This window comes from Monodelphis domestica, chromosome 4, assembly GCF_027887165.1.
Source record: "Monodelphis domestica isolate mMonDom1 chromosome 4, mMonDom1.pri, whole genome shotgun sequence".
In the NCBI taxonomy this organism is placed as follows: domain Eukaryota; kingdom Metazoa; phylum Chordata; class Mammalia; order Didelphimorphia; family Didelphidae; genus Monodelphis; species Monodelphis domestica.
The window spans coordinates 453,124,560-453,148,546 of record NC_077230.1 but is presented as its reverse complement, the minus strand read 5'-3'; the positions used below and the strand labels follow the sequence as shown (position 1 = coordinate 453,148,546).

General features: G+C 55.8%; 2 protein-coding genes across 3 annotated transcripts; one reads left to right on the top strand and one right to left on the bottom strand.

Moving 5' to 3' along the window:
- Nucleotides 1-61: 61 nt before the first annotated feature.
- VSIG10L (V-set and immunoglobulin domain containing 10 like) lies at nucleotides 62-6,808 on the top strand. The gene is made up of 10 exons (XM_056796953.1): nucleotides 62-457; nucleotides 1,293-1,856; nucleotides 2,241-2,534; nucleotides 2,857-3,141; nucleotides 3,338-3,592; nucleotides 4,149-4,427; nucleotides 4,645-4,944; nucleotides 5,084-5,197; nucleotides 5,690-5,829; nucleotides 6,498-6,808. The coding sequence occupies exons 1-10, from the start codon at nucleotides 406-408 to the stop codon at nucleotides 6,567-6,569; spliced, it is 2,355 nt and encodes a 784-aa protein (XP_056652931.1). The 5' UTR covers nucleotides 62-405; the 3' UTR covers nucleotides 6,570-6,808.
- Nucleotides 6,809-7,163: 355 nt separating this feature from the next.
- IGLON5 (IgLON family member 5) lies at nucleotides 7,164-23,270 on the bottom strand. 2 transcript variants are annotated; one of them, XM_056796951.1, is made up of 8 exons: nucleotides 23,176-23,270; nucleotides 15,977-16,055; nucleotides 15,538-15,770; nucleotides 13,544-13,663; nucleotides 9,896-10,030; nucleotides 9,555-9,675; nucleotides 8,977-9,131; nucleotides 7,164-8,478 (listed from the first exon to the last, which is right to left on the bottom strand). In XM_056796951.1, exons 1-8 carry the CDS (start codon nucleotides 23,252-23,254, stop codon nucleotides 8,387-8,389), a joined length of 1,014 nt encoding a protein of 337 aa, XP_056652929.1. In that variant the 5' UTR covers nucleotides 23,255-23,270; the 3' UTR covers nucleotides 7,164-8,386. The 2 variants fall into 2 exon arrangements, with proteins under 2 accessions (XP_056652929.1, XP_056652930.1); XM_056796952.1 differs by lacking the exon at nucleotides 9,896-10,030.
- Nucleotides 23,271-23,987: the final 717 nt, after the last annotated feature.

Below are 23,987 nucleotides of genomic sequence, written 5' to 3'. Positions count from 1 at the left end.
CCGCCTCACTGCTTTTGCCCTCTTCACACACATCTTGGCGCTGATTCACCCGTGTTGGGAGGGCTTTGGGGCTTCCCTGAGATGGGCTTTGTGACTCCCGCCTGAACCCCGGGAAGCTGGGGAAGCCCGCTGCCTCCCCTTCAGACCCAGGGCCAAGGTCATTGCTTGTCCCCAGCGCCTGCCGGTGTGCTCACTGGGGGAAGGGCCAAGAGATCCGGAGGAAGCTTAGAGGGGAGGTTGGCAGGGAGCATCCTGTCAGTTCTATTCATAAATCCCTGGGCCGTGGCCCCTGTCTCGGGGCTGGCTCCCCACCCAGGAAGCCGCTTGGCTTGTCAGACCCGTCTTGGCTCTAGGAGGGTTGATGTGGGGAGGCCAAACCTGCCCTGGCTTTTTGCCTTTGACAGCATGGCCACCCAGGGGCCAGGGCCTCTCCAACAGCTGCTCCTTCTGTTTCTGGGTGAGCCCCCTCCAAGCCTACTTCCCAAGCCCCCTAGCAAGGGGGAAGGCCTTTGCCTAGACCCCTGGGAGTGACTGTCCCCTTCCTGAGGCATCCTCACAAGAGACCATGGTTGGTTGGGGGAACTTCATCCCTGCTCCCTGCCTATAAGAGACATGGGGCTCCTTTGTGCCTCCTCCCTGTGCACCTCTCTCCCCCCCTCCCTCTCTCCCTCCCTCCCTCCCTCTCTCTCTCCCTCTCTCTCTGTCTCTCTCCCTCCCTCCCTCCCTCTCTCTCTCTGTCTCCCTCCCTCTCTCTCTGTCTCCCTCCCTCTGTCTCCCTCTCTCTCTCCCTCCCTCCCTCTCTCTCTGTCTCTCTCCCTCCCTCCCTCTCTGTCTCTCTCTCTCCCTCCCTCCCTCCCTCCCTCTCTGTCTCTCTTCCTCCCTCTGTCTCTCTGTCTCCCTCCCTCCCTCCCCTCTCTGTCTGTCTGTCTGTCTGTCTGTCTCTCAATCCCTCTCCCTCCCTCCCTCTCTCTCTCTCTCTCTCCCTCCCTCCCTCTCTGTCTCTCTCCCTCCCTCTGTCTCTCTGTCTCTCTCCCTCCCTCTGTCTCTCTCCCTCCCTCCCTCCCCTCTCTGTCTGTCTGTCTGTCTCTCTCTCAATCCCTCTCCCTCCCTCTGTCTGTCTCTCCCTCCCTCCCTCTCTGTCTCTGTCTCTCTCTCCCCCTCCCTGTGGCAGAATGTGCCCCCAGTCTCTGGGATCCAGTCTCCTGATGACTCCCCCAGCAGTACTCCAAGTGCCCTCTCTCACATCCACGGCCTCTCCCACTGTCCACTCTGGTCAAATTAAAACCATCCAGTTTCAGGTGCCTCCGGAGCGTCGTCTGCAGCCCTCGATGCCGCGCCCTCTCTTGGGAGAGGCCAGTCCTCCAGTCCTAGTGCAGCCCCGGGCCAGAGTGCCTCTTCCCCCGGCCTCCGTGGGAACTTGACGGTGCTGAGTGGAAAAGCCTCCCTCACCACGGGCTGGAGTGGCCACGCCTCGTCTCCCCCAGTCCGGGATGGGACTGCGGGCCCGCTCCAAGTCCCTTCTGGATGGTCCATCCCTCGAGGGGCTGGAGGCCCCTTGTCCGTGCTCGTGGGTGCTCCCATCTCTCTACACTTAGCTCCAGCTCCAGCCCTGGGCCCACCCAGTCCGCTCGTGGTTTGGCGTCGGGGCCGCACCGTGCTGGCGGCTGGGACCCTGGGCATCGAGGACTCCCCACCCAGTCTGGCCCCAGCTTACCAGGCCCGGCTCCGCTTTGACCAGGCAACTGGTGCCCTGGAGCTGAGGCAGGCAGAGCTGGAGGACAGCGGGCACTACACGGCCGAGGTGATTCACGCGGGGCGCGAACGGGAGCTCCGGGAGGTCACAGTCCGCGTATATGGTGAGGGGCCCAGGGGGCCGGCCTGGGCGGGGGTGGCTGCCCTAGGGGGCCGGGAGCTGACCGTGGTGCCTCCCGCTCTGGGTTTCAGGCTGCTTCTTGGGGATATGAGATGGTCGGATTAGATGGTGTCCCGGCCCATTCCAGCTCCCCCAGTGAATGAATACTAGCTCCCATTTCTAGAGTGCTTTCTGTGCTCACAGTTCACTTCTCCTCGGTGAGGAGAGGTGTTCTTATCTGGGTTGTACAGATGAGGAAACTGAGGCTGCAGGGTCACTCAGTAAGGCAGGCGATGAACTCAAATTGGGGGGAAGGGAAGGCCACGCCTGGAACCCCTTGGGAGTGGGGGTCTAAGTCTGGCGGCTCTCTGCCACCTCCTCTCCTCAGAGCCGCTGCCCCAACTGGCGGTGATACCCGCAGACCCCGTGACGGAGGAGGGGGCCACCGCGCTGCGGCTGCGCTGCGTGGGAGCCCGGCCGGGCCAGGGTCAACTCAGCTGGAGCCAAGATGGTAGGCCTCTGGGAGCGGAGAGCGGAGATGGCGATGGTTCTGCCCGGCTGAGGCCCGATGGAATCGACCTGGTCATCGCGCGTCCAAAGAGGACAGACCAAGCAAACTACACATGCCGCGTGCAAAGCCCATTCGGAGCCAGGCAGGCCACCACGGCTGTGACTGTTTTGTGTGAGGGACCCAGCTGGGGGACTGGGACGCCTGCATCCCTGAGGGATCAGAAGGCGGATGGGGTGAGGGGGTCCCAGTGGGCGGTGAGAGCTAATGGGGAGAATGTCTGGATCCCTGGCAGGGGCGGCCTGGGAGACTCATGAGGGATGAGAGCACTTGGGCCACGGAGCAGATGCCGGTGGACCCGAGGTGGGGTGCAGTTCAGAGCAGGGGTCGGGGAATGAGGGCTCATTGGTCCAGAAATGAGAACGCCTGGGTCCCCGAGGAAGCTGGGGAGGGGGCTCAAGTTCGGAGAGGACGCTGACGCCTGACCTGCCCGCAGACGGCCCGGATCCCCCGGTCATCACCATCTCCTCGGACCAGGACGAGAGCCCCGCCCACTATGTCTCCGTGGGCAGCAATGTGACCCTGCGCTGCAATGCCGCCTCTAGGCCGCCCGCCGAGCTCTCCTGGAGTCTGGCTGACCCACGGGAAGCCGCCGTGCCCGCGGGGCCCCGACTCCTCCTGCCCGGCGTGGGGCCAGCCCACACGGGAGCCTATGCCTGCCTCGCGGCCAATCCACGAACCGGACTCCGGCGCCGCGGGCTACTCAACCTCACAGTAGCTGGTGAGGCCGGGTCCGAGGGGAGATTGGGAAAGGGTAAGGGTGGGGGGGTGTCCTCAGCTGCAGTAAAGAAGGAAAGGGAGTACTGGAGCCAGGGGGCGGGGCTAAGAGGAACCGAGGCGGGACCACTATCAAGGGGCGGTGCTAAGATCAAGCTCCCAGGGGCGTGGCACCCTCTGTGACCCCTCCCCTCCTACAGCCCCGCCTCCCGGCTCCCCGCGCTGCTCCCTGCAAGGCTCCCCGGGTGACCGGAGCCTCCTCCTGGGGTGCACGTGGCCCGGAGGCGTCCCTGGAGCCTCAGTACAATGGACAGGGCTGCCCCGCGATGTCCCCGCGGGCCCCGCGCCCTCTTCGCTGCTCGTCTCGGTCCCTGCGGGGCCACAGCTCAGTGGAGTCACCTTCACGTGCCTCGGGCGCCACCTCGCGGCCACGAGGAGCTGTAGCGTCACTCCCAGTAAGCGGGGAAAGGACTTCCGGCTCTGGGAACTAGGGAGGGGCGGGACTTCCGAATTTGGAAGCCAGAGGAGGGCCTTTCCCTCTAGGCAAACCTGGGCTTTGGGGAGCCGAACTAAGTCGGTCCTCTCCCAGGGCCAAGGGAAGTCTTTTGATTCCGAGGAGGACTTCTTAATTCTTAGGGCCTTTCCCATGTACCCTAGAGTGGGGAGGGGGGACGTCCTCCTTTGTCCTCAGAAAAGAGATGGAAATGCGTGGTCTGCCCTAAGACGGCCCTGGGGTAGCCGCTGGTGCCGTGGGGAGGACAGGGCTAACTCGTCAGCCCTGGCATGAGGTGGCCCGCCGAGAGAGCTCTAGGCCTGGAGTCAGAAAACCCCGAGTTCGAGTCCAGCCTCAGATACCTCTCCTGGTTGTTTCACTTTCTTGCTGCCTGCCTTAGTTTCCCCAAGTGTAAAATGGGGATGGTAATAGCAGCTTACCCTCCATCCAATGCGATAGAACTGCTAGTTATTAGCCTGGATGGAAGCAATTTTCCTGACTCTGCTTTGTCTCCCCAGAGGCCCCCCAGGAAGTGCTGCTGAAGTTGGAAACCGATGGGTCTAGGTCTTCGGAGGCCCTGGTGACCCTGGAGGCCACGGGCTGCCCTCCACCAGCCAGAGTGTCCTGGGCTCGGGAAGGACGGCCACTTGCACCCGGGGGTGGGAGCCGCCTAAAGCTGAGCCCTGATGGTCGGAGGCTTCTCCTTGGCAACTTCAGCTTGGATCATGATGTGGGGAACTACTCTGTGCTGTGCAGTGGGGCCCTTGGGGCTGGTGGGGACCGGATCACCCTCACTGGTTAGTTCCAGAGGATCCCAGAATCCTGAATTAGGGCTCTCCCCATCCAGGGACCCAAGGGTCCTATTTTCCAGGCGCCTGCCCCATCACTGACCCAGGGCTCCTGCTCCCTGTTCTTACCCTTTCAAGTCTATCGATACCCTGATCCATCGAGGACCCCTGGTCTCTGCCCTCTTGGGGACCTGGATCGCCTCGTTCTCCTTTCACTCTCCTATAGGGCCTTCCATCTCCTCTTGGCGGCTACAGCCTTCTGATGGGGCAGCTGTCCTGACGTGGGATGTGGAACGTGGGTGTGTGATCAGTGGCTTCGAAGTGCAGGCACGGACAGAGAGGCCAGAAGCAGGGGCCATAGGCTTGAGTGGAGGTGCCTGGACATCTTTGCTACTCCTGGGGCCCAGGGAACGATCGGCTGTGGTGATTTTGCCCTCCCAGCCCCCAGGGCCTTGGAAACTTCGTGTGCTTCCCACTCTGGGTGGTCAGCCTGGGACCCCTTCCTCCAGTCAGAGCTACCGGGCCGGTGAGATTGGGAGTCTACATCCTTATGTCTGAGGGATTGGGTCCAACACAGTCGGATGCCCATGTTTCCATAGGGGAGGTAGGCTGGAATATCTGACCCATGGGTACCAACCTTAATCCTGTCTCCCTATCTAACCCAGGTTTCATCCTGAGCCCTGGGGCCATTGCAGGCATTGTGCTGGGCACTTTGCTGGGCTTGTCCCTCCTGGCAGCTCTGCTGATTCTGCTTGGATGCTGTGCATGTCGGTTAAGGGGTGAGCAAAGGATAGCTGTTATTTTTGAACTGAGGAGGAAAGAAGGCCTTATCATGAAGGGAGAGGGAGAGACAGACAGACAGAGAGAGAGAGAGAGAGAGAGAGAGAGAGAGGGAAAGAGAGAGAGAGAGACAGACAGAGAGAGAGAGAGAGAGAGAGAGAGAGAGAGAGAGAGAGAGAGAGAGAGAGAGAGAGGAAGGAGAGAAAGAGGAGAGGGAGGGAGAGGAAGGAGAGAGAGAGATAATATACATACTAGATGAGATCCCTATCCAGGGGATAGAAAGCAGGTAAGAATCTGGACAGTGAAGAGGGAGCAGAACCATGACCAGTGGGGACTCACCAGCTGAAAATCTTATGGAGACTAACTTTGGTCAATGAGAAGAAATAAACCTTGAGGGAAGAGGAGGAGACCCAGGGTCCATCGGAGATAGGGGAGTGTGGGAAATCCAGTGGGCCAGTCATACACTTCCTCTCTTCCCTTCTGCCATGTAGGAAACTACAAGAAGAAGCCCATGATCTTCCCCCCTGCCACCTGCACCCCAGAGAAGACCCAGAATGTAACCCCTGTGGGAACCCCACAGCCTGCCCTCAATGGTTTTGCCACAGAACCCAGTCCAACCTGGGCTTGCCCTGTGAGTAGATGTTCAGTGAGAAGGACTTGGCTGTTCAGATGGGGGGCAGGGGGCAGTTCCCCCCCCCCCTCTACAAGGTAGAAGGATGAGACTCCCCACCAAAAAGGCATATTGAGGTGGGAGGCCTCTGGCATAAAGAGGGGTGGTATTTGTAGTCAGGGTGCCTGGATTCAAATGGCAGTTGTGCCACTCTACGGCCTGTGTGCCCTTGGTCCAATAACTATGTCTTGGACCTTGAGGATTGAACTAATGAATCCTGTGGTCCTTTTGAGCTCAAAGCCCATGATCCTATCAAAGGCTCCCTTAAAAACAATAGCAATATGGGGCAGGACTTCCTGTTCCTTCCCACAGTAGGGGAAGGACTTGCTTTTCAATTCACAGGGAGGGGTGGTTGTATTTATTTATTTTCACAAAATGGCGCAAGGCTGTCCACTTTAACAAGTCTGGAGAAGGACTTCCTTTTTCCTCTCAGGTTGGGGTGGGACTTCCTCTTTTCAAGATGGTGGTGAGAATGCCTATTTGTGCTCACTGTGTGGAGCTGGAACACTCGGCTCTCCTCTCTTTCTGCCAGCACCCACCCAGAGCTGGTGATTGACCTCCAGGGAGATCACCACCTCCTCCTCCCTGCCCTGGACCCTGAGCTCAGGCTAGTGCTTCCTTCCTCCCAGGTTGTGGTCCCCAGCCAGGTCTCTGCTGCCAAAGGAGCCCCCCGAACAGTGCGGGCAGCCACCCAGGTGTAAAAGAATTCCAGGATGGACCTTCGCTCCAGACTGACCCAGAAACCCTCAAGTACCTTTCAGCCACCCAAGCCAGAGCTCAGCTGGAGACGATGGAAACTGCCCTGGTCTCTGCTTATTTCATCTGGGCCTCTTCCAGCCTCCTTAGCTGTCGTCTAAGCAGCCTGCTTTCTGGCATTCAGCAGAAGCCCCTGGCCTGAGGCTCTGCGTCTTCCCACCTCCATTAAAAACCCTCCTCATCACCTCTCTGGCAGTTCTCTGGGTTCTTTCCGGTTGGCACCATGGGTGGAGGGAGGCTGAGTTGGGCATCTCAGCTCTCCCTGTCCCGGCTTCCTGTCCTGGAAGCTGAGGGAGCGGCCTCAGGGTCTCCCTCCTCCAGGCTGGGTCCCAGCTGTTGAAGGGCTCCACTCACATGATGGGGGGACTTCCTCTGGGTGGACGCTCAGGTGGTGGGGTTTTCTGGGGGTGGACCTGGGCTCTGTGTGTGAGTGTGCTTTATGGACCCCGCTGGGTTGGATCCCCAGCCCACCACTGGAGGCTGAAGTCTCTCACAATGACTGGAGGCCAGTTATCTGGGACAGGAAGTTACTGACAGGGTTTTGGAAAAAGGTGTTTATTGGTGTGGCGGTTTCAACACTCCCCATGGTTTGGGACACACTGGGTCCCAGGGCCCTTCCCCCCGCCCCTGCCCCATGCCCTCCCCTCCCTCCCCCTCAGGACCCTGGGAATGGAAGACAATATGGATGGGGCCCATGCCCCCCTCTGAGGTACAGTCCCTGTCCCACCCCCAGACCCTCCTCAGCCCTGGCCAGCTCCCTGTGGGATGGACATGGAGGAAATGTGTATGGAGGCTCTCCAGGAGTGGAGGACGGCGGTGACACCTATCTCGGCCTCCCTCGGTCGCAGTGGTGCGATGGGGGTCTCCAGGGGGACTAGATAGCAGCAGGCCTTCGGTTAGACCCTCTCTGGCCCTTGGCAAAGCCCCCACCTCTGGGGCAGAAGCTCCGGCGGGCCGGGGGAGCTGGGGGCGGGCAGGGGGACTATTGCTGATCACAGTCGCTGGTGGGTGTAGGTGCGTAGGTGAGGTACAGTCGGCTGACTGGGCTTCAAGCCAAGACCGGATGGCGAGAGCTAAGACAGCCGGCAGCCAGTGGGCAGGGCGGGGGGCACAGGCAAGCAGCTGGGGGGCAGTGGGGTAGGGCCAGAGCACTGAGGCAGACAGCTGAAGCGGGGGAGGCTACAGCCACCAGCCTGACAGTGGCATGGAAGCACCAGGCGGCCTGGGGGCAAGGCCAGAAAGTGGGGGCAGGGGGACACCCAGAAACGGGACAGGCAGCCTCGGTTATTGGGAGAGGGCCAGAGACGGAGGGCGCCTCCTCCAGCTCTCCCCCTCACTAGGGCCGGAATCCAACACGACAGGGGATGGGATGGGGCCTCTCCCCGCAAGCAGACAGCCGAGCCACGCCTGGTGGTGGGGGCCGGGGACCCCTGCAGCCAGGACAACCACCTAAAGCTGGCATGCAGAGGCGGCAGGCAGCCTGTGCTGGCAGGGGTGAGGGGGTACCCACAGTGGGTCTAGGCCAGGGCTGAGGGGGTCAGGGGCAACTGGGGTACAGTCAGACACGTGAACGGGTGACAACGATGGCTGTAGAAACGATGCATAATTTTGCGTTTATCCCTCACAGTGATGGGTTCTCTAAGGATCTCTCCTCTTCCTCCTCCTCTGCCCGGGACTCTGGGCCTTCCTGGCTGGCTCTCACTCTCTCCAGGCTGCTGGCTCACTCCCTTGTTAGGGCTCGGTCTCGCGTCAGCCTCGGCGCCTACATCCCTCCCCACCACAGCCAGCCCAGGGCAGAGAGTAGGGCCAGGGGCCCTGGGGGCCGGGAGGCTGCATTCTCCAGGGAGCCCGGGCCTGAAGGAAGACGGGAAAGCTGAGGAGCGAGAGCCAGGCCCTTTCCCCGGCCCTGGTGGCAACCACGGTGCCTCCGTATCCCTCGCTGCGGGGACGGACAGCTCTCCGGCTGTCCGAGTGCCTGCCCTGTCTTCTCTCTCCGCCCCCTTCCTGCGCTCTCCCGCTGCCTCGGTCTCCTGCCGCTCCCTTTGCCCACTTGCCCGGGGCTTGGCTGCTTCTTCTGCCCTGTCCTCCTCCCTGGCTCCCCCGCTCTTCATCCGACTCCATTTGTGCCCGGCTCTCCCTCTCGGGCTCCCGGAGCCTCTCCGTCTCCTCTGCCTTTCCTGCCTTTCTCGGACTGCCTCCCCCTTTCTCCCTCTCTCCGCTGTGCGACTCCGTCAGCGTTCCGTCCTCCTCTCCGTTCCACTTTGGCCGTGCCCTTCTGCTCCCCGCTCCCAGGGCTGGGGCGCTCTGCCCCGGATTCCCGCCCCGTCCCCCGCTCAAGCCTGGTGCACTCACGCAGGAGACGCATGGAGGCGCTGGCGGCCCCCAGCCTGTTGGCCGCTCGGCACGTGTAGTTCCCGTAGTGGCGGCCGCTCACGTTGGCGAATAGCAGCATGGAGCGGGTCCTCTCCGTCTGCACCTTCAGGCCCTCGGCCGCGCCGCCCCCCAGCCTGTGGACGAGGATTTCAGTCCGCCCCCCCCCGCCCCCTTCCCTGCCTCCAGGATGGACCCTCGGTGATAGACACGCACCGAGGGAGAGGGGGCGGGGAAGCAGCCCCCAGCCTAGGGCCGGGGCGGGGCGCCAGTGCAGAGGGCCTCTCTCCCTCCAGCTTCAGGACGCCCGTACCCCATCGGCCCATTGACAGGGATGTCAGCTCCTGGGAACGCCCTCAGGAACCTCCGCACCCCTCCACAAAGCCCAACGCTCTCTCCGCAGGGGGAGCGTGTGTGCGCGGAAGCCCTGACGCCCCTCTCTTAAATGTCCCCTAGCCGCGAGCAGGATTCAGTAGCCCGCCTCGCCGCCGCCCCCTACCCAGGATGCAGGCCCGGCCTCCTCCCCCTCCAAGGCCTCACCCCAGTCTGTGTCCACTCACTGTTTGTCATCTTTGAACCACTGGAAGTCTGCTGGGGGCACGGCCATAGCCTCGCAGCGGAGCAGCGCGGTGCGCCCCACGGCTGTCCGGGCGCTCGTGACGTCGGTGATGGTCGGAGGGTCTGCCGGAGGGAAGGGGACAGAACCGGATGAGCCTTCCTGACTTCGCCCCCTCCCCACTGCCAACCTAGGTGCCCTCAGCCCCGGGGAGCCCCAGACTTGCCAGCTCAGGGGCCCAGGTGTTCCTCCCTCAACCCCGAGCCTTCAGAGACCCAGGAGTCCGGCCGTCAGGCCCCTCCCCTAGCCCTTCCTTTCCCGGGACCAGGTCGACGAGGGGCTCACAGTTGACGGTGACTGGCACGCGGCGGCTGTCGGGGGCCGACGCTACGCCATTGTGGGTCACGCACTCGTAGTCCCCCGCCTGGCTTCGCCTGATGTCCGAGATCTCCAGGATCTCGCCCTCGGAGGTGAAGCCGTCTGAGGGAGGAGGGGCAGGGCGGACACAAACACACTTCAACACGGGGACGACACGGGCACAACACAGACAGACATCAGCAGGGGCTCGGCAAGGGGAGGGGCCAACAGGGGCTGGGGCTCAATGAGTGGGAGACGGTTTGCTCTAGGGCCTGAGGCACTGGGGTCCGAGCCTTCGAGGATCGCCTGGGTAGAGGGGACGTGGGCTCCCGGCCCTAGTAACCACGCATGGGAGCCAGCAATCTGCAGTGAATGGCTCAGACTTATTGCTGCGGCGTGGTCTTGGACAATCGATGTGGAAGGGTCCTTCCAGCTCCAGGACACCCCAGATCTGGCAGGTCTCTGTTCTAAGCTCTCTCCCAGACCTCCCCCTTGTTCTAAGGACTCTTCCAGCTCTGCCCTTCTATAGTCTGGGTCCCCCTCTCCCCAGTTCTGACGTTTGATGTTCTAAAGATCCTGGCATTTTATGTTCTAAGGGGCTTGCAAGGTCGGCCACTGTCTGTTCTAAGCTCTCTCCCAGCTCTGACATTCTCTGTTCTAAGAATCAAATAAGGAAAAGTGTATATTGTATCTTACAAATCCTAGTTATCATAGCAAGTAGAGAACCCCTTAGAGTCTGAACCACCTGCCTTACCAGGGACCCAGACCAGCTGTATGACCTTACACAAGTCCCTTAACCTTCTAGGCATTTGGGTGGTACATTCAAATCCAACCTTAGACATTTCTTAGCTATATGGCCCCTGGGCAAGTCACTTCACCTCTGCCTGCCTCGATTTCCTCATCTGTAAAATGGGGATAATAATAGCACCTACTGCTCCATAGAGTTGTCAGGATCATGTTTGTAAAGTCCTTTGCAAAGCTTAAAGGGCTATATAAATAGAGAGTCCCAGCCAGCTGAGTGAAATGCCAGATCCTTGGAGTATTCTGTTACTATTACATGAATTGCTGGGGGGTTATTCTCCTCCCCCTCGCCCCCTCAGATTCCTCCAAGGTCTGATGTTCTAAGCAGTCTCCCAGTATTTTTTTTTTCTGTTCTGCCATTCCTCACAGTCCTGACATTTTATATTCTGCGGCTCTTTCCACTTCAGGAATATGGAACCGTATTCCAAGGCTCTACTAGCACTCTATGTTTAAGGTCCAGAGAAAGGACTCCTGGCAAGTATCCTTGTAGCTTTTAGAGAGAATGGGGTATATTTCTCTTCCAGTGTGGATCCCATTGGACACTCCCTGAATTAAATCCACTGGCTTCCTGGGGTCAGAGGTGTGTGGTCTAGGGTTTGGGGATCTAATTTGAACTTGCCACAAGGATCCCTTTCCTAAGAAGCAGAGGGACCAGGATGCCTGAGGAAGCAAGTAGCCCATCAATGTTGGTCTTCAAGTGAAGAGTAGATTGCCATTATCTTGATAAAACTATATTAAGTGCCTTTCTGGGTGCAGAGCATCCCACCTTGACAGCACCAGGATTTAGGTAGGCACTGGCTGGATGTGGACAGAGGGATTCCTGTTCAGCTATAGGGGAGATCTGATGTCCTCTGAGGTTCCCAGTAGCTCTGAGACTGTTATTCCATGATCCTAATCAATAAATATTTAATGCTTGATTGATGGGATACAAAAAAAAAGAATATAGCTAGTTTGCCCTAGAATCACAGACTGCTAGAGTCACAAGGAGGGATGGCAGTTGCCCAATGGCTCCTGTATCAGGGGTGTTGCAGAAGCAATCCTTTCTTAAGTATATGTTGAATTAAGTGTTCTTTGGAAGTCCTTTCCAACTTTGGGTGTCTGTGATACTTTTTTTCTTAAGGGCACCCCATTCTCCCATTCTCCAGGGCAAAAACCTTGGGGCCATCCTAGGCACCTTCCTCTTCCTTGACTTCTCATATGCGATCATCATTACCATCCTACCACACTAATATCACTTGCATTTAGCCCCTTGTCTCCGATTACCTGGTCATCATCCTAGAAGGCAAAGGCCCTCTTTGCCTCTTGTTTGGACTTCTGTAACAGAAGCCATTTTCCTGCATCCAGCTGCCCCTTAATCCTTCCTCTCCATTGGAACTGCCTCATCTAGTTCCTGTTTTGATCCTGTGGCTTCCTGACTCAAAAATCTTCAGGGGTTCCTGGTGCCCACAGCCTCAATACTGGCAGTGGAGAGCCCTCCACAATAAGGGTCACAACCCTACCTTGCTTGCCTTCTTTCCTACCACTCTTTCCGTGTGCTTTCTCATGATCCAGATAGCTGTTGAGGTCTCTTCCTTAAAGTTCCAGGTCAGATAGCATCCTCTCCAAGAACCTTTCCCTAACATGCTCCTCCCCACAGAGAAATGCATTTCCCTCCCCTCAAATTTGTTACAGCATCATCTGGATCTGTTCCATTTTCCTCAACCCTCAGCTCATTCTTATTTGGACCAGGTATTCTAATACCCATCTCTCTCCTCTGTTAGAATGTTTGTTTTGGGAGGGAGGGAGGCCTGGGTTCTTGTCTATTTTTGCACATATTACCAGTCTGCTAGGCACTCAAATGCTCACGGATCTAGAGCTCAAAGGGACCTCAGGAGCTCCCGTGTTTGGTCCTCTTGTAGATGAGGAACCCGAGGCCAAGGGAAGTCAAACGATTGATGAAGGTCACCCAGCTAATGTTGGAGATGGCATCTGAACTCTCTTCTAGCTCAGACATTTTCCATTTTCAGGCCTCTCCAGTTCTGACATGACATTTTCTGGTCTCTTCCATCTCTGTCTCACAAGGCTGTTCAGAGGATTAATAACTATTTGGGACAGCCCTGTAATGAGTTCCTCATTGTTAGAGGACTTTAAACAAAGGCTAGGTGGCCACTTGCTGGGCTGCTGGTGAGGGGATTCCTATTCTGGTGTGAGTTGGATGAGATGGGAAGAGAATTGAGTAAATATTTCTATAGCACCTACTAGGCTAAGGTTATTGTGCTAAGTGCTTTTAGAGATATTTTCTCATTTGATCTTCACAACTATCCTCTGAGGTAGGTGCTATTATTATTCTCATTTTTTAGTTGAGGAAACTGAGGCCAACTGAGGTTAAATGACTTGCCTAGGGTCACACAGCTAGGACGTGTCTGTGACCATATTTGACTTCAGGATTTCCTGACTCCAGGTCCATTACTCTATCCACTGGGCTACCAACTGCTAATCCCTTTTGTCTCTGAGAGTCTATGATTTGGAGGACAGATAGGTAGTGAGTTCTACATCACTGGAAGTGTTCCAAGATGATCTTCCCCTTCTCCCCTGCAGGGATTCCTGCATAGACAGTAAATGGACTAGAAGCCTCCTGAGCTTCACCTTTGGCAGTTTAAGGTCTATGACTGTGGTCTTGGGGTAAAAGATGAGTTCCTCCTGCATGGGTGATTTGGAACTGGTCTGGGAGTTAGGATTTAGGGAATGTGAGAGGGTCAGGAGTTTAGGAAGTCCAGCCGTGCAGGGTCTGGGAAGAGAGGGTTGAGATGGGAACACAGGGCCCAGGATCAGGAAGTGGGTAGGCAGGGCCCTCACCTCGGAGCTGCCTCCAGGTGACTGTGGGCTCTGGCCTCCCCACAGCCAGGCAGAGCAGATTCACATTCCCACCCTCATTCACTGTCACCGCAGAGGAGATGTTCACAATTCGGGCAGGGACTGAAGAGAGATGAAAGAGACAGAAGGTGATGGTTCAGGATCCTCCTCTTTCTCTCCGAGGGTCCCAGGGTTCCTGATCTCATATCTCTGACCCCCCCCCCCCCCTTAGACATCCTGATTCCCTGGCACCCTCCAAGGATTCTGGAAATCCTGGGCTCCTGACCCATCCCCAGCGCCTACCAGGGACACAGGTCCTTTAACCTTCCATTCTCTTCTCTCATAAGAAATCCAGGCATCTGATACCAGAGTCTTGCCTGCCTTAGGTAGCTCAGCGTCCTGAATGCCCTGCCCTGTTCCTCTCAGGGATAGCCCAATTTCTAATTCCTGTGCCTTGAGAGACCCTGCTGTTCTCATGTCTAGTCTTATCCCTTGGGGGGACCCAGGCTTCAGCTCCTTCCTCAAAGTGAAGATGAGCCACTCTGGCGGGGGGTGGATGGTGGAAGGTGCAACCGCCTGTGTGTTATTGGCTGCTACTGGGCCCTAAGGGGCTGGGGGTGGGCAGAAAAGCCCTCCTCAGCATTTTCTCTGGGAGTCTGCATTTCTTCCTTTGACTCCACCTCGCCCCCTCTGCTCCCTCTCTGTGCCTGTCTGCCCTGCTTTCCCCTTTGTGTTTCAGGCTCATTCCCTTTAGCTCTCTCCCTGGAAATGGGGGTTCTCCTTTGGCTCTCTCTGCAACCATTTGCTACAACAGCAGCCTTTATGAATAGCAGCAGCAGCCGGTGTCTCTGTGTCTTTGGATCCTCTGTGGTTATCTGGATCCTTGTTTCTGTTTTCCCCTGGGTCCCTGGGTCTGCTTTCTGTGGTAGGGGCTCCAACTCTCCATCCCAGCTTTCCTTTTCCTTTTTGTGCTCTCTCCCTCTCCTCCCCCTCTGTCTCTCTGGGATGTCTCTGACTCTGTCTCTCTCCCATCCTCCACTTACTAGATTTTTCTGTTTATATCTACAAGCCTGACTTGGTTTATTCTGTCCCTCCACCTCTGGGTGTGTCTCTGCCTCTGTCTCTCGGTCTGTCTCTGTCTCTGTCTCTGTCTCTCTTCCATCCTCCACTTACTAGATTTTTCTGTTTATATCTACAAGCCTGACTTGGTTTATTCTGTCCCTCGGGGTGTCTCTGTCTCTCCACCTCTGGGTGTGTCTCTGCCTCTGTCTCTCGGTCTGTCTCTGTCTCTGTCTCTGTCTCTCTCCCATCCTCCACTTACTAGATTTTTCTGTTTATATCTACAAGCCTGACTTGGTTTATTCTGTCCCTCGGGGTGTCTCTGTCTCTCCACCTCTGGGTGTGTCTCTGCCTCTGTCTCTCGGTCTGTCTCTGTCTCTGTCTCTGTCTCTCTCCCATCCTCCACTTACTAGATTTTTCTGTTTATATCTACAAGCCTGACTTGGTTTATTCTGTCCCTCGGGGTGTCTCTGTCTCTCCACCTCTGGGTGTGTCTCTGCCTCTGTCTCTCGGTCTGTCTCTGTCTCTGTCTCTGTCTCTCTCCCATCCTCCACTTACTAGATTTTTCTGTTTATATCTACAAGCCTGACTTGGTTTATTCTGTCCCTCGGGGTGTCTCTGTCTCTCCATCTCTGGGTGTGTCTCTGCCTCTGTCTCTCGGTCTGTCTCTGTCTCTCTCCCATCCTCCTCCACTTACTAGCTTTTTCTCTTTATATCTTGTCCTGGTTTATTCTGGCTCTCTGGGTGTCTCTGTCTCCCCCTTCCCCTCTTTCGGTCTCTACCTCAGTGTTCCGGTTTTCTTGGCCATTTTGCCCTCTCCCTCCTGCCCTCCTCTCCTGTGCCCGCGGCTCTGCCCCTCCGTCTCCATTCGGTGCCAATCTTCCCCGTCTCTCGGGGGTCCCCGGTCCCTGCCCGGGCAGCCGCGCTGGGGCTCTCACCGTGCACAATGAGGTAGACCTGGGCCGTGTGCGGCTGCTGCCGGGTCTGGAAGGAGCAGGTGTAGAGACCCTCGTCGCCCAGGCCTACGCGGGTGATGAGGATGGAGAACTCGGCGGGAGAGTTGGTGAGCAGCCGCACCCGCGGGTCGCTGGTCCAGCGGTCATTGCCGGCATACAGGATGTTCGAGCGGTTCAGCCAGGCCACGCGGGTCACGTGCTCGTCGATGGAGCAGCTGCGGCCACGGGGGAGGCTCTGACTGGCACCGGCCTGGACACCGGGCCCTAGGGGGAGGGGACTGGGGACCCTGGGGGAGGGAGCTCCCTGGGGGACGGAAGGGGGCACCTACCTAGGGTGAGAGGGAAGCTGTACCTCGGGAGGAGGGGCCACCTGGGACAGAGGTGGGGGAGGGGTGCACGGGGGGCGGGGTCTCGGCTGTACCTGAGTGTGGCGTTGTCTCCCTCGCACACGGTGTAGTTGTCCGCCAGAGAGCTGAACTCCAGGCTCTGGGACAGCAGCCCTGGGGGGAGGGGGAGGGCTGGGGCGCATCGTCTGTCACTGACACAATCTGTGCCACCCAGTGATGCCGCAAACACAAGAGCAAACTGTCCCCCCCGCCCTTCCCCCTCCTCCCTTCCTTTAGCTGGTAAACTTCCGAGCTCAGAGAGTCAGGGAGAACGCGGCGAGAGACGGAGAGATAGAAACAGAGACACAGATCCAGTGACGTCAGAAAGCCCAGCTGTGGGGATGGGGAGGGATGCCATGTCCGAGCTTCCTCCCACTAATGGGGGCCCACTGAGAGCAGCTCCGGCCCAAACTAGCAGCGGACAATCAGGGGAGGCAGGAGGAGGAGGAGGAGGGGCGGGGCGGTGGGGGGAATAGGAGGAGAGGGGAGGGGAAGGGAGGGGAGACGAGAGGTCCCTTTTTTGTTTTTTTATCCCAACCCTTCTAGTCTTTGGTCCCTAAATTCTGGGGTAAATGTACATGCATGTGCACAGATGGTAGCATCCTGGAATTTATGAGATAACATCTATTCCCCAGCCTCTGCTCACCCTCCCCCAAGCCTTCCTTGCATTTATAGAACACCAGGAAAGGAAGTCTAGTGGATAAATTACTGTCCCATACCGAAGTGGGGAGCTAGGTGTCACAGTGCATAGAGCACCACACCTGGAATTCCCAGAACCTGGGTTCAACTCTAATCTCAGATACTTTCTGGGTGTGTGACCCTGGGTGAGTCACTTAAGTCCAATTGTTTAATCCTTGCCTCTTCTTAGAGTTGTTACCAAGAAAACAAAGATAAAAAAAAGACATATTAAGATATGCAAAGGAGAGGCAGCTAGGTGGCTCAGTGGATAGAAGGCCAGACCTGGAGCTAGGAACTCCTGGGTCCAAATCTGATCTCAGATATTTCCTGGTGGTGTGACCTTGGGCAAGTCACTTAACCCCCATTACCTAACCCTTACTGCTTTTCTGCCTTGGATCCAGTATACAGAACTGATTCTAAGATGGAAGGTAAGGATTAATAATAATAATAATGCTGCTATACAGAGGCAAACCAGCACAAGAAAATAGACACCCCCCTCCTCGATATCCCCAGGACTGGCTCCTTCCTGTCTTCCTCCTCAGTTCAGAATGCTCTATCCAGGCAAGACAGACCCAGAGAGTCAAGGAGAGCAAGGCCTGCTGAGCATCAGGGGAACTTCCAGGCACACAGCACTGAGTCAGGCTCAGGCCCCAGTCACACACTGTCTCCCACACCTCCCCTCCAGGAGCTCTGATTCCCTCCCCCCCCAGCCCCAGGCTGCTCTCCAGGGGCCCAGAGCTCAGCGGAAGCTCCACGCAGGCACCCCAGCACTTCCTCCCATCCAGCCGGAGCCACGGGCTCTCCCAAGGACACAGCAGTAAGAAGCGACAGTCTTGATGGACACAGTCCCAAGGACAAAGGGCTGGGGCACCGCTGACAGTCCCCAGGACACACCTGCAGATCTTCCAGGGGGGACAAACCCCAGAATCAGAGACAGGCACAGACACGCACACAGAGGCTGACAGGCAGACAGACACAAATAATAAAGAGAGAGCCCCGAAGACCCATAAAATTGACAAATACTCGGAGAGAGAAACAGGCAGGCAGCCATAAAGTTGCAACCTCCTATGAAAACCCATGGAAACCAGCGCAGACCCAGGCTGCCAGATAATAGACACACAGACAGGAAGCCACAGACACGGACACCTAGATCTAGCCACCCATCTACATATGTGTGTGTATAGTGGTGAGCACCAACTAGTTAAAGAAATTAACTTCCCTCATAGAGACTCGAACACAGACCCAATTATGAGGCCCCCTTCCAAGGCCAGGTTTAACCAATCCTCACTCCGGGAAGGGCATGGAGGGAAAACAACAGGTGGGACTTCCAGGAGGTGAAGGGGTGCAGATGGAGGAATGAAGGAGCTTTTCCCTTTCTTCCTCCACTTCCTCAGGGCAAGAGGATGCTCACAGAGATCTCCTGGAGGAAAGCTGTGAATGGAGAGGGAGGACTCATGATGTCCCCCCTAGCTGTGCCAGGCTACATTCCAGATCTCAGTCTTATTAGCCATGAACTGAATTCAAGTCCAGCCTCAGAAGCATCCTAGCTGTGTGACCCTGGGGAAGTCACTTCACCCCTATTTTTGCTAGCTATTCTTCTATAAAACGGAGACCTAGTGGAGAAGGAAATGGCAAACCATCCCAGAAGTCCATGGGAGTTGCCCAGAGTTGGACCCGACTGAACGACAGCAGCAACTACTTAGAAACCATTTTTATAAGGATTTGGCAGGAGTTATCAGGGAGGAATGGGAGAAGAGTGTGAGGTATGGACAGGTACACAAATACGACCCCCCTTCTCTCTAGGCCCCCAGAAGACCCCTTTCAGGGGCTTAGCTCCTGATCTGGAGGCACCTACAGGAACCCAGTTGTACAGACTCCCCAGAGCTGGAGAAGCAAATGAATTATCGGCTGGGATTATCACATGAGGGTGGGTGTTATTCCAAAGAGAGGAAGGAGCAGAGAGGCAGAAAGAGAATGGGATGCTGGGTTTTTATCATGAGTGGGGAGAAAGATGGTTCAGGGTTCTGGGTTCAAGAGTTATCTACCATCTGATGAAACTGGGACTCCCTCATCTAGGTGGAGGTCAGCCCAGTCATTCCTCTGCTTCAGATGGATGCTCTGGGGAGGCCTCTCACAGCCCCAGCAGCCCAGATGTCCACTCTGGCCAATTATCTTTCAGAAGGAGGCTCAGTGCTTTCCTGGCTACCCTGATTGCCCCCAAACAAAAACAAACACACAGGTGAGCAAGCAAATAAGAAAAACTCATCACCCCAGGGACCTCTGCCAAGAGAGATGAGTCAGGTTGTCTGTTCTCAGACCTCAGCCCCGGCTCTGCTCTCCCCAGGGAAAGGTGAGTTCCGAGAGAGGAGGTAGGAGGAGTGTGAAGAGAAGAGGCTGCTGGCTCCCGGATAGGGGCTCAGGATGTGGGAAAGGAGCATGAGGGGTCCTAGAATCACATGGCAAAATCCGAGCTAGAAAGGTTCTTAAAATAGAGAACAGAAACGATCTGAGCTGGCTCTCATTCCAGCTGCAACTTGAATGCCCTGTCCTCCAAGCCTCCCCCAATAACAATTAAAGGTAGAATCGGCCTAAAAATAGAATGTCAGAGCTGAGGGAACATCGGAGCTGGGAGGGTCCCTAGAATTTAGAACAGAGACTGTCAGAGTTGAGAGCAACATTAGGATAGAATACCTGAGCTGGGAGAGTCCCCCAGAACTTACATCAGAGAATGTTTGAGGAGAAAGGGAATTTATGAATGAGAAGGGCAGAGTTGGAAGGCCCTTTAGAACCTAGAACAGAGAATGTAAAAGAAGGAGGGGAATCACAAGCCATGAGATGTCAGAACCTTGAGGGGCCCCTAAGATATGGAATGTCAGAGCTGGAAGACACCTTCAAACATTACAAGTTCTTTATAACATTGAATGTTAGTGTTGGAAGGAACTGGATAATGTCAAAGTTGGGACTGACTTTATGAATAGAGAATGGTAGAGCCAGAAGGAACTTCTGAACCTAGAACAGGGAATGTTAGGCTGGAAGTGATCTAAGAAAACAACATGGGAAATGACAGAGTTAGAAGGAACTTTTGAACCCCCAACTGGGAACTTTAGGGTAGAACTGATCTAAGAAAACAGCATGGAAAATGACAGAGCTAGAAAGAACTTTTGAACCACCAACTGGGAACTTTATGATAGAACTGATATAAGAAAAAAGCATGGAGAACAGCAGAGCCAGAAGGAACTTCTGAACCTAGAACAGGGAATGTTAGGCTGGAAGTGATCTAAGAAAACAACATGGGAAATGACAGAGTTAGAAGGAACTTTTGAACCCCCAACTGGGAACTTTAGGGTAGAACTGATCTAAGAAAACAGCATGGAAAATGACAGAGCTAGAAAGAACTTTTGAACCACCAACTGGGAACTTTATGATAGAACTGATATAAGAAAAAAGCATGGAGAACAGCAGAGCCAGAAGGAACTTCTGAACCTAGAACAGGGAATGTTAGGCTGGAAGTGATCTAAGAAAACAACATGGAAAATGACAGAGCTAGAAAGAACTTTTGAACCCCCAACTGGGAACTTTAGGGTAGAACTGATCTAAGAAAACAGCATGGAAAATGACAGAGCTAGAAGGAACTTTTGAACCACCAACTGGGAACTTTATGGTAGAACTGATATAAGAAAAAAGCATGGAGAACAGCAGAGCCAGAAGAAACTTCTGAACCTAGAACAAGGAATGTTAGGCTGGAAGTGATATAAGAAAACAATATGGAAAATGACAGAGCTAGAAGGAACTTTTGAACCACCAACTGGGAACTTTAGGGTAGAACTGATCTAAGAAAACATCATGGAGAATGGCAGAGCCAGAAGGAACTTCTGAACTTAGAACAGAGACTGTTAGGGTAGAACTAATCTAAGAAAACAGCATGGATAATAGCAGAGCCAGAAGGAACTTCTGAACCTAGAACAGGGAATGTTAGGCTGGAAATGATCTAAGAAAACAACATGGAAAATGGCAGAGCTAGAAGGAACTTTTGAACCCCCAACTGAGAACTTTAGGGTAGAACTGATCTAAGAAAACATCATGGAGAATGGCAGAGCCAGAAGGAACTTCTGAACTTAGAACAGAGACTGTTAGGTTAGAACTGATATAAGAAAACAGCATGGTGAAAATTTCTTGGGTATAGAATATTAAAGGTGGAAGCAACCTAAGAACTTAGAACAGAGAATGATAAACCTGGAATGGAAAGAATGTAGAATGTCAGAATCAGAAGTAATTTCAGAACCTAAAACAGAGAATGTCAAGTGTGATTGGGATCTTAGACTATAGAATGTGTAGATTGTCAGAGCTGGAAGGAGCCTCAGGCTGTTAGAATGCTAGAGCTGAAATGAACTTGAAAACCTAGAACAAAGAATGCCAGTACTGGGAGGGATATTAGAAATCACCCATCTAATCCTCTCATTTTACAGTTAGGAAATTGAGACTTAAAGAGGAGAAATGCCTTTCTCAAGGTCACATAGAATTAGTGAGAGAGCTGGGACTAAAACCTAGGTCAGTGACTCCCAGTTCATTTGCTAAGGGATTTTCATTATCCTGGTTAATGGACTAAACAGTAGGGAAACGAATAGAGAGACCAAGAGAAATCCGTATAGAGGAAAGCAGATCAGGAGATAGGCATAGAGAAATACTGAAATAGACACAAATCAAAAAGACTCAGTTTTAGGCAGTAATAAAAAGAGAAAGATTCAGAGACAAGGCAGAAACTGAAGAGAGAGAGAGAGAGAGGGAGAGAGAGAGAGAGAGAGAGAGAGAGAGAGAGAGAGAGAGAGAGAGAGAGAGAGAGAGAGAGAGGTGGCTACTTGAGAAGAAGAGATTTAGGGAAGGTCTTAGAATTGGAAGTGATAGGCAGAGGAGGGAAATACAAATACTCAGAGAAGAACAGAAAAAAAAAACACCAAAAATAGAGAGCAAGAAAGAAACTTGAGAGAGGGAGAGAGTTTGAAAAACAGAGATAAATGACAAAAATGGAGAGAAATAGACAGAAATAGAGAGACATTAAGAGACAGAGATAGAAATAGAGAGATAGAAACAAGAGAGAGAGAGATGGGGCAGAGAGACAGAGACAAGAGACAGAGACAAGAGACAGAGACAGAAAGAGACAGAGACAGACAGAGGAGAGAGGCAGAAATATGGAGACAGGTAAAGAGAAGACAGCAGACAGAAACATACACAAAGAATAGGAACCTGTGAAGAAACAGAGAACACAGAGAGATGAGAGAGAATGAGATATAGACATAATGAATAGAAGAAGAAATGAAAAAAGAAAGATACATGGAAAGAGCAAGCAATGTGGGAAGACAGAGACATCAAGAGAGATGAAGAACTAACTATGGGGGAGGGGGGTTCAGAGAGAAAGAAACAGAGGCACAACAGAGATAGTGAGACAAAGACAAGAGATACCACAGAGAAACAGGTTCACATAGACGAGCAAAGCAGTGAAAAGCTTTGGTTCTTTCCAACATCTTCTGCCCCCCACCCCACCTTTAGCCTGGCCGGAGGAGGTGGCTATATCACTGACTATGGGAGAATCTCCTCTGGGAGCCAGAGGTCGGACTGGGCCTAGGCCCCCTTAACCCATTCCTTGCTGGGATCTGCCTCAGCCTAGACAGACCTGAGCCAGGGAAACTTGGTCCAGCATCTTTTCAACCCATTAACCTTCTTAGAAAAGCAAAAATCGTTCTGAGCCCTGTACCTCCCCTCCACCCACCCCCCATAGCTACCCCAGTCTTTCAGACACCTGGAAGCTCCATCCCACAGACACCTTAGTTCCTATTGTGCCCCCAATGACCCAGACGACCCCATCCTTCAGCACCCATCCTCCTCAGGGACCCTGGTGCCGGAGCCTCCAGCACCCCCTCCCCCCCATGATGGTCTGGTCTCCAAGCCCTCCTGTCCTTGTGAAATAGCCCCAAACGACCCATTTCACCTTCTTCCCCATTCCACCCCAACCCTCTACACTCTTCCGCTATTGGAAACCCCAACACCCGGCCAACAAAGCCTTCTCTTCGGTCTCCTGCTCCCATCCCTCTCTCTGCTCTGGTCTAGCCGGTTCAGGACTCAGGTTTTTGTGCCCCCTTCCCCCTCCCCCCAGCCCCTGCCAGTCACCTCCTCTGCCCTCGTTGGGCTGGGATCCAGACAGGGGACCGAGACCCCAGGACCCTCGGGGGCTGAGTCACCCCCTGACAATCTCTAGGCCCCCCTAAAGACGCGGCTGCCCGGTCCCCGTGCCCTCTGCATAGCTACCCCGGCGTCTTGCCCCTACCCCCGGGGCTGGCCACGCACTCTACAGTCTGGATCCCCAGCCCCCCCCGCCCCCCAACACAGGACCCCGGCATCCAGCCCCCAAGCCACCCTCCCGGCTGCATCATTAAGGTTCCTTCCAACTCTAGAACCCGACGATCGCCTCCCGACTCCCTAGGACCCAGGCGTCCCGGTCCCTCGCCCCCCGCAGGGACCCTAGCTTCCAGCCCCCCGCCCCCGGGCCCCAGCGCTGCAGTACCTCGGCTGATGACGGCCAGCCCGGCCAGGGCGGCGGCGGCGAGGAGCCGGAGCCGGGCCCGGGGGGCGGGGGGGGGCATGGCGGCGCGCAGGGGGCGGGGGGGGAAAAGGGGGGCCGGTCCGGGGCGCGCGGGGCCCGGGGGGGAAGGGGGAGGGGGAGGGGGGCTCCCCGCCTGCGGCACCGGGCGGGGGGGGGGGGGCGCGAGGAGCCGGCGAGAGCCCTGCTGCAGACCCGGGGAGGGGGCGGCGCTGACGGGCAGGGGGACCGGCCAATCAGGGGATGCGGGGGGCCGCGGGGCGGGGCAGAGGGGGGGGCGCTGCCTGACGGATGGAGAGGCCTTTGTTACTGCGGTTCTGCCCACCCTCCCTCCGAATCCCCAGTTCTCTCACCCCCGCCCCCGTCGGGACCCAGGCAGCTTGCCCACCCACCGCCCCCGCCCGCGCAAGAAGCCAAGCATCCCGGCCCCTGGAGCCTAGAACGCAAGGACCCAGTCGTCCTGCCTCTCTTCCAGCAAGGACGCAGATGTCCTGACCTATAGGCCCAGTACTGGTCGGGACCCAGGCGTCCTGACCTGCTGACCCCAGCCCCATATTGGCAAGGATCCAAACTCCTGACCTCCAGCCCCCTCAAGAACCCACGTATTGGGACCCACCCCAAAACCAGGAGTCTTGCCCCTCTCCCGTGCCCCAGAGTCCCTTCCCTTACCTCTAGGCTGCAGGAACCCAGGCACCCTAACCCTAGCCCTGGGCTCTTCAGGGACCCAGGCCCAACTCCTCACCCATCTGATGCTCCTTGGCCTGGGCACCTGTGCC